The sequence below is a fragment of the Salmo trutta genome, chromosome 19, assembly GCF_901001165.1.
Source record: "Salmo trutta chromosome 19, fSalTru1.1, whole genome shotgun sequence".
Lineage (NCBI taxonomy): Eukaryota > Metazoa > Chordata > Actinopteri > Salmoniformes > Salmonidae > Salmo > Salmo trutta.
The window spans coordinates 37,848,701-37,857,617 of record NC_042975.1 but is presented as its reverse complement, the minus strand read 5'-3'; the positions used below and the strand labels follow the sequence as shown (position 1 = coordinate 37,857,617).

The 8,917-nt window shown below is 45.6% G+C and overlaps 1 protein-coding gene across 1 annotated transcript; it reads right to left on the bottom strand.

Moving 5' to 3' along the window:
* Positions 1–7,155: 7,155 nt before the first annotated feature.
* LOC115153753 (extensin-like) lies at positions 7,156–8,380 on the bottom strand. The gene is made up of 2 exons (XM_029699336.1): positions 8,337–8,380; positions 7,156–7,825 (listed from the first exon to the last, which is right to left on the bottom strand). Exons 1-2 carry the CDS (start codon positions 8,378–8,380, stop codon positions 7,156–7,158), a joined length of 714 nt encoding a protein of 237 aa, XP_029555196.1.
* Positions 8,381–8,917: the final 537 nt, after the last annotated feature.

Genomic DNA, 8,917 nt, shown 5'->3' with positions numbered 1-8,917 from the left:
ATTAATAATATCAAAAATTATTCATTTGAGATTTTTTTTGTTGATTTTCTTATTTTATTTGCAATATATTAAAATATCATTAGTAATGAAAACGTGTAAAGTACACTTTGGCTATACATTGTGGATGAGTGTGTGATATATTCTTTACATTTATTTTATATAAACATGGAATGGAACAGCACTTCACCATAGTGATTATGTTCCCTGTACTCTATATATATAATACATCTGTTAATTTTACGTGTTGATACAGGGCTCATACGTGAAAGTATTCTTACTGTTTTTTTTTCTTTCTTTCACAGTGGCAGTGACTCTGATTATGAGCCTCCAATGTCTAGGTGTCCATCCCCCTCTGAAGCTGGTTCATCCAGCCAGACCCCTGCTGTCTCCGGCTCCAGCCGGACCCCTGCTGTCTCCGGCTCCACACCTACCCGGCCATCTAGAGGTGTGAAGACAGTTACAAAGAAGCGGAGGTGGGGAAGAGAGAAACCTGCAGACAGAGGGGCAGAGGGTCGTTGGCACTCTGTGCTAGAAGATGATGTGGAACCAATTCCACCAGTATTTAGACCAAAAAGGCAGCCAAGACCTCAACTAGACATGACTGCAAAGTAAAGCCCCCTTCAACTTTTTCAACTGTTTTTCACCTCGTCTGTTATTGATTCCCTGGTGTCTAACACGAATATGTATGGTGCTAAGAAGCAGGCAGGAAAGAAAGAGGTATGGAAGACCATTTCCATGTCAGATCTTTCCTGCTACCTTTCACTGGTCATTTACATGGGCCTGCTGAAGTTGAAAACTCTGAGGGACTACTGGAAAACGTCAGCTCTCTATCAACTGCCTTTCCCCATCACTGTCATGTCTTGTAAAAGATTTCTGGCTATCTCACGGGCGCTTGACATCAGTGACTCAGAAGTTGATGGGGAGAATGACAAGAAGAGTGGCACACCAAGGTTTGATAGGCTCTGCAAAATCAAACCTCTCTACACCAACATCGTTGAGGCCTGCAAGACCTAAGAACCTGTCCATAGATGAGAGGATGGTAGCCTCAAAGGCCAGAATTAGTCTCAAACAATACATGCATAACAAACCAACAAAATGGGGTTACAAATTGTTTGTTTTGGCTGACTCTGTGTGTGCCTACACTTGCAATTTTTTGGTTTATGAGGGGAAAAACTGTTTTGCTACCGGTAATGGACTTAGTTATGATTCCGTTATGGAGTTATTGGATTTTCAACTGCTGGGGAAGGGCTACAAACTGTTTGTAGACAACTGCTAAATAAGCCCTACCCTGTTCACAGACCTGAGGAAGCGGGATGTGTGGGCTTGTGGCACCATTCGGACCAACAGAGTGGGTTTTCCAAAAACAAAGGTGAACGACATGCCTAAGCGGGCTGAGCGGGGTACCATGCGACGGATTCGTGAAGATGGCCTGCTCTTTGTAAAGTGGATGGATACCAGAGAGGTGGTCATGTGCACAACCATCCACAAGTCCTTCAGTGGCGATCACGTCGTCAGGCGTGTGAAGGACGATACCGGGGCATGGACCACAAAAAAATGTCCTCATTCCAGCTGCTGTAAAGGACTACAGCAAGTGCATGGGAGGTGTGGACCTGTCAGACGCACTGATAGGATACTACAATGTTCTCCACAAGACAACGAAATGGTACAAGACATTTTTCTATCATTTCATCGACATTGCTGTGGTGAATGCATTCATCCTCCAGAACGAAATGGCTAAGAGCTGTGGACAGCCCCCCATCTCACAGCTAGCCTTCAGGGAGCTGCTCACCCAGGAGCTTGCTAGCTACAGCAAGTCCACTGCATCACCTTCTGTCCCCTCTACCTCTGTCCCTTCTGCTTCTTCAACCAGTGGTGTTCACCTGCCCAAATTAATCTCTGCAGGCATGAATGTGCCTCAGGGCAAAAAGGGCACAGTAGGGAGGCGTCGTTGTGCGCTTTGTCACAGGAAATGCCCCATCACCTGCACCACTTGTTCAGTAACCCTCTGCTTTACAGCAGAAAGAGACTGCTATGGACCGTGGCATCAGCAGCACAATTTTGTGTAGAGGACTGAGGGTCTCCACAATATTGTAAATAGAAAGTGTGTAAATAGTTACCCTTATTATTTTTTGATTTACATTTGTTTGGGGGGGGGGGTGTTAGAATAGCATTTATGTATTTTGTATATAGCTATTTGCTTCAAAATGTATCACTGTACAAATTCGGCCACTTGGGTACATTTGTGTGGGACAACTGGGTGACTTCATGCTCAATGTCATGTAGCTCGCTCATTCTTGAAGTTATCTGTATGAAAATTGCTCAACTATTGTTGCCCTCTTATGTTCTTCATTCAAATTATCCCCTGCATCCTATCTGAATGTTTGGCTGTTATTGTTCCTTTGAAAGATGATGCAACAACAAAAAACAGAAATCGTATGTTTTTTCCTTGTACTATCTTCTACCAGATCTATTGTGTTATATTCTCCTACATTCAATTAACATTTCCACAAAATTCAGAGTGTTTCCTTTCAAATGATACCAAGAATATGCATATCCTTGCTTTTGGGCCTGAGCTACAGGCAGTTAGATTAGGGTATGTCTTCAGGCGGAGATTCAGAGGAACGGGGGCTACCCCAAAGAAGTTAAAGGCAATGCTACCATTGTATGTGTATGTAAACTTCTGACCCACTGGGAATGTGATGAAAGAAATAAAAGCTGAAATCATTATCTCTACTATTATTCTGACATCTCATATTCTTAAAATAAAGTGGTGATCCTAACTGACCTAAGACAGGGAATTTTTACTAGGATTAAATGTCAGGAATTGTGAAACTGAGTTTAAATGTATTTGGCTAAGGTGTATGTAAACTTCCGACTTCAACTGTATATATACAGTACCAGACAAAAGTTAGGACACACCTACTAACAATTTTCTACATTGTAGAATATTAGTGAAGACAAAACTATGAAATAACACATATGGTAGCATGTAGTAACCAAAAAAGTGTTAAACAAATCAAAATATATTTGATATTTTAGATTCTTCAAAGTTGCCACCTGTCACGTCCTGACCAGTGAAAGGGGTAATTTGCCATAGTAGAATGGTCAGTGCGTGGCAGGGGGGGTTGTTTTGTGTGTTTTGGGGTTTTGTGCTTCTAGGGGAATTTGTTCTAGTTTCTATTTCTATGTTTCGTTTTCCATGTTTGGCCGAGTATGGTTTCCAATCAGAGGCATGTGTCTTTTGTTGTCTCTGATTAGAAGCCATACTTAGGCAGCCTGTTTTCCTTTGGGTTTTGTGGGTGGTTATTTTCCGTTTAGTTGTTGTACCTGACGGAACTGTTGGTCATTTTGTTAATTTTGTAAAGTGTTACTCATGAAAGAATTTAGAATGAGCACTACTCACGCTGCGCCTTGGTCAATTCAATACGACGCCTGTGACACCACCCTTTGCCTTGATGATAGCTTTGCATACTCTTTGCATTCTCTCAACCAGCTTTGAGGTAGTCACCTGGAATGCATTTCAATTAACAGGTGTGCCTTGTTAAAAGTTAATTTGTGGATTTTCTTTCCTTCTTAATGCATTTGAGCCAATAAGTTGTGTTGTGACAAGATAGGGTTGTTATACAGAAGATAGCCCTATTTGGTAAAAGACCAAGTCCATATTATGGCAAGAACAGCTCAAATAAGCAAAGAGAAATGACAGTCCATCATTACTTTAAATATTATTTAAATATTTATTTTTTTATTAAATAACTTTGAACGTTTTTTCAAGTGCAGTCACAAAAACCATGAAGCACTAGGATGAAACTGGCTCTCATGAGCACCACCACAGAAAAGGAAGACCCATGGTTACCTCTGCTGCATAGTTTAAGTTCATGAGAGTTACCAGCCTCAGAAATAGTGGTTAGAGTGTTGGGCCAATAAGGTGGGTGAATTTTGGCCCATTCCTCCTGACATAGCTGGTGTAACAGCCAGGTTTGTAGGCCTCCATGCTCGCACACACTTTTTCAGTTCTGCCCACAAATATTCTATAGGATTGAGGTCAGTGCTTTGTGATACCTTGACTTTGTTGTCCTTAAGCCATTGTCCATTTGGAAGACCTATTTGCGACCAAGCTTTAACTTCCTGACTGATGTCTTGAGATGTTGCTTCATATTATCCACATAATTTTCCTTCCTCGTGATGGCATCTATTTTGTGATGTGCACCAGTCCCTCCTGCAGCAAAGCACCCCCACAACATGATGCTGCCACCTCCGTGCTTCACGGTTGGGATGGTGTTCTTCGGCTTGCAAGCATCCCCCTTTTTTCCTCAAAACATAATGATGGTCATTATGGCCAAACATTTCTATTTTTGTTTCATCAGACCAGAGGACATTTCTCCAAAAAGCACAATCTTTGTCCCCATGTGCAGTTGCAAACCATAGTCTGGCTTTTTATGGCGGTTTTGGAGCAGTGGCTTCTTCCTTGCTGAGCGGCCTTTCAGGTTATATCGATATAGGACTAGTTATACTTGCGTACAATTGTTTGTACGTACAGATGAACGTGGTACCTTCAGGCGTTTGGAAATTGCTCCCAAGGATAAACTGGACATGTGGAGGTCTACGAAAACATTTCTGAGGTCTTGGCTTATTTCTTTTGATTTTCCCATAATGTCAAGCAAAGAGGCACTGAGTTTGAAGGTAGGCATTGAAATACATCCACAGGTACACCTCCAACTGACTCAAATTATGTTAATTAGCCTATCAGAAGCTTCTAAAGCCATGACATCATTTTCTGGTATTTTTTAAGCTGTTTAAAGGCCCAGTCAACTTAGTGTCTGTAAACTTCTGACCCACTGGAATTGTGATACAGTGAAATAATCTGTCTGTAAACAATTGTTGGACAAATGACTTGTGTCATGCACAAAGTAGATGTCCTAACCGACTTGCCAAAACTATAGTTTGTTAACAAGACATTTGTGGAGTGGTTGAAAATACGAGTTTTAATGACTCAAACCGAAGTGTATGTAAACTTCAACTGTATATGTATATATATAACTCAGCAAAAAAAAGAAATGTCTCTTTTTCAGGACTCTGTCTTTCAAAGAGAATTCGTAAAAATGAAAATAACTTCATTGTAAAGGGTTTAAACACTGTTTTCCATGCTTGTTCAATGAACCATAAACAATTAATGAACATGCACCTGTGGAACGGTCGTTACAACCTAACAGCTTACAGAGGGCAGGCAATTAAGGTCACAGTTATGAAAACTTAGGACACCAAAGAGGCCTTTCTACTGACTACTGACTCTGAAAAACACCAAAGAAAGATGCCCAGGGTCCCTGCTCATCTGCGTGAATGTGCCTTAGGCATGCTGCAAGGAGGCATGAGGACTGCAGATGTGGCCAAGGCAATAAATTGCAATGTCCATACTGTGAGATGCCTAAGACAGCGCTACATGGATACAGGACGAACAGCTGATCGTCCTCGCAGTGGCAAACCACGTGTAACAACACCTGCACAGGATCGGTACATCCGAACATCACACCTGCGGGACAGGTACAGGATGGCAACAACAACTGCCCAAATTACACCAGGAACGCACAATCCTTCCATCAGTGTTTAGACTGTCCGCAATAGGCCGAGAGAGGCTGTACTGAGGGCTTGTAGGCCTGTTGTAAGGCAGGTCATCACCAGACACTATCGGCAACAACGTCGCCTATGGGCACAAACCCACCGTCGCTGGACCAGATAGGACTGGCAAAAAGTGCTCTTCCCTGATGAGTCGCAGTTTTGTCTCACCAGGGGTGATGGTCGGATTCGTGTTCATCATCGAAGGAATGAGTGTTACATCGAGGCCTGTACTCTGGAGCGGGATTGATTTGGAGGTGGAGGGTACGTCATGGTCTGGTGCAGTGTGTCACAGCATCATCTGACTGAGCTTGTTGTCATTGAAGGCAATCGCAACGCTATGCGTTACAGGGAATACATCCTCCTCCCTCATGTGGTACCCTTACTGCAGGCTCATACTGACATGACTCTCCAGCATGACAATGCCACCAGCCATTCTGCTCATTCTGTGCGTGATTTCCTGCAAGACAGGAATGTCAGTGTTCTGCCATGGCCAGCGAAGAGACCGGCTCTCAATCCCATTGAGCACGTCTGGGACCTGTTGGATCGGAGGGTGAGGGCTAGGGCAACTCTGGTATTTCTGAAACATTCCTCACCTCAAGTTCAACTATCGAAGTCAGTTGGAGCACCTGTGCACACTACCTTCATATCATTGGCTTGCAGTAGCTAATGCCTAACAATACCCACACCAAACTTTCTAAACGTTATTAGGGTAATATCAAAAGTATGTCAAGCCATTGTTTATAGGGAAAATATGAGGAGGCAAACACAGTATTACAGTTGGAACTGTCACTCCTGCTCCCCCTCTCTGGCGCCCGAGGGTGCCAGGCTGCCCATCATTACGCACACTTGTCACCGTCGTTACGCACATCAGCGCTTCATTGGACTCACCTGGACTCCATCACTTAATTAATTGCCTCTTTATCTGTCCATTCCTCAGTTTGGTGTTAGCATTTAATGTCGTTTTGTTCCCCCTGTCCAGACGCTGTCTGTAACAGCTGTCTGTAACGATTGTCGTGTGTGGAGGACCAAGACGCAACAGGGAGGTGCATACTCATCTTCTCTTTTTAATATATAAGAAGGAGAAACAAAATAAACACGTATACAATTAACAGAAACAACACTAACAGTTCTGTCAGGTGACAAGCACAAAACAGAATACAATTACCCACAATCCACAAACACACCCCTAATTATAGGACCTTCAATCAGAGGTAACGATAGACAGCTGCCTCCAACTGAAGGCTCCTAATAAATCAAATACCCCTCTCTACATGGACACATACACACAACCACCCTGAACCACATAAAACAAATACCCCTGCCACGTCCTGACCAAACTAAACACTAACAAATAACACCTTTACAGGTCAGAACGTGACAGTACCCCCCCCAAAGGTGCAAACCCGGATGCACCTAACAAAAAGAAAATACAAAAATAAACCCCCCCCAAAGAAATTCCCAGCTTATATGGGAGGGAAGTGAGGGCGGCCACCGTCACCGATGATGCCTCTGCAACGCTCCCCCCTTCCCGCATACTAGTCCCTACGGAGGTGGCTCTGGAGTGGGACGTATCCCTCGCTCCGCCACTTGCTCACCCCTCTTCTTTGCAGACTCTGGGGCGAGGTCCCTCTTTGTCAACCTCAGACTTGGGATCCTCGCTACGGGCGACTCTGGCTGCGTCGGACTGGAGGGCGACTCTCTCTCGGGCATAGGTGCCGGACACTCGGGCTGAGGCACTGTCGTCGGGCACTCTGGGTTAGGTGCTGTCGCTGGGCACTCTGGGCGAGACGCTGTCGCTGTGCCATCTGGGCGAGGCGCATGCACTGAAGGCCTGGTTCGTGGGGCTGGCGTAGAGGACGCCGGACTAGGCCCACGTACGTCAGGGCTAGTGCTAGGGGCAAGAGTAGGATGAGTTGGGCTGGGCTGCCGCACTGGGAGCCTGGTGCGTGGTGCTGGCTTCGGGGGAGTCAGACTAGAGACACGCACCTGTAGGCTTGTGCTGGGAGCAGGGGTAGGTCGAGCTGGACTAGGCTGCCGCTCGGGATGCCTGGTGCACGGTGCTGGCTTCGAAAGAGCCAGACTGGATACACGCACCTGTAGGCTTGTGCGTGGCTCAGGAATAGGTCGAGCTGGACTGAGCTGCCGCTCGGGAAGCCTGGTGTGCGGTGCTGGCTTTGGAGGAGTCAGACTGGAGACACGCACCTGTGGGCTTCTACGAGGAGCAGGAGTAGGATACACCGGGCCTTGAGTGAGTACTGGAAGTCTCGAGCTCACCTTCTGCACAACCCATCCTGGCTGGATGGCAGTAGTAGCCCTGTACGTTCGGGGTGCTGGTACAGGGCGGACTGGGCTATGCAGGGGCCTGATGGTCGCCGTGCGTAGAGGAGGTGTCCTGTAGCCTGGACTTCGGAGGCGTACCGGTGGCCAGACGTATTGGGCTGGCATCCTCCTTCCAGGCTGGATGCACACTCTAGCACGGCCTTTGCTTGGGGCTGAGATCATACGCACCGGACTGTGCGTGCGCATGGGTGAGATCTTGCGTACCTCTTCGTACTTCGGCGCTCTCCACTCCTTGTGCTCCCCATAATAACCACGAGGTGTTGGCTTCAGGGGCATCCTTTGCCCAGCCACCCACCCTGTGTGCCCCCCCAAAAACATTTCTTGGGGCTGCCTCTCATGCTACCTTGCTAGCCTCGTGCCAACGTACTTCTCCCGGTCCTCACCGTTCCTTCGCCACGGACCTTCTCCCGCCAGGATTTCCTCCCATGACCACGATTGCCTGTAGTCCTCCTGCTTCCTTGGCTGCTTCCTCTTCTGTTGCTTGGTCCGGTTGTGGTGGGTAGTTCTGTAACGATTGTTGTGTGTGGAGGACCAAGACGCAACAGGGAAGTGTATACTCATCTTCTCTTTTTAATATATAAGAAGGAGAAACAAAATAAACACATATACAATTAACAGAAACGACACTAACAGTTCTGTCATGTGACAAGCACAAAACAGAATACAACTACCCACAATACAAACACACCCCTAATTATAGGACCTTAAATCAGAGGCAACGATAGACAGCTGCCTCCAACTGAAGGCCCCAACACCAATTAACTAAACATAGAAATACAAATGACTAGACAGAACATAGAAATAAACTAACGTAGAACAATAACCAAAACCCTGGACTAATAAATCAAATACCCCTCTCTACATGGACACATACACACAACCACCCTGAACCACATAAAACAAATACCCCCTGCCACGTCCTGACCAAACTAAACACTAACAAATAACACCTTTACAGGTCAGA

Coding starts and splice junctions, on each gene's coding strand:
- LOC115153753 (XM_029699336.1), bottom strand. CDS start 8,380: ATGGGAGGAAATCCTGGCGGGAGAAGGTCCGTGGCGAAGGAACG. Junction 7,826..8,336: donor AGGTCCGTGGCGAAGGAACG/GTGAGGACCGGG, acceptor TGCTCCTCGTAG/AAGCCCACAGGTGCGTGTCT.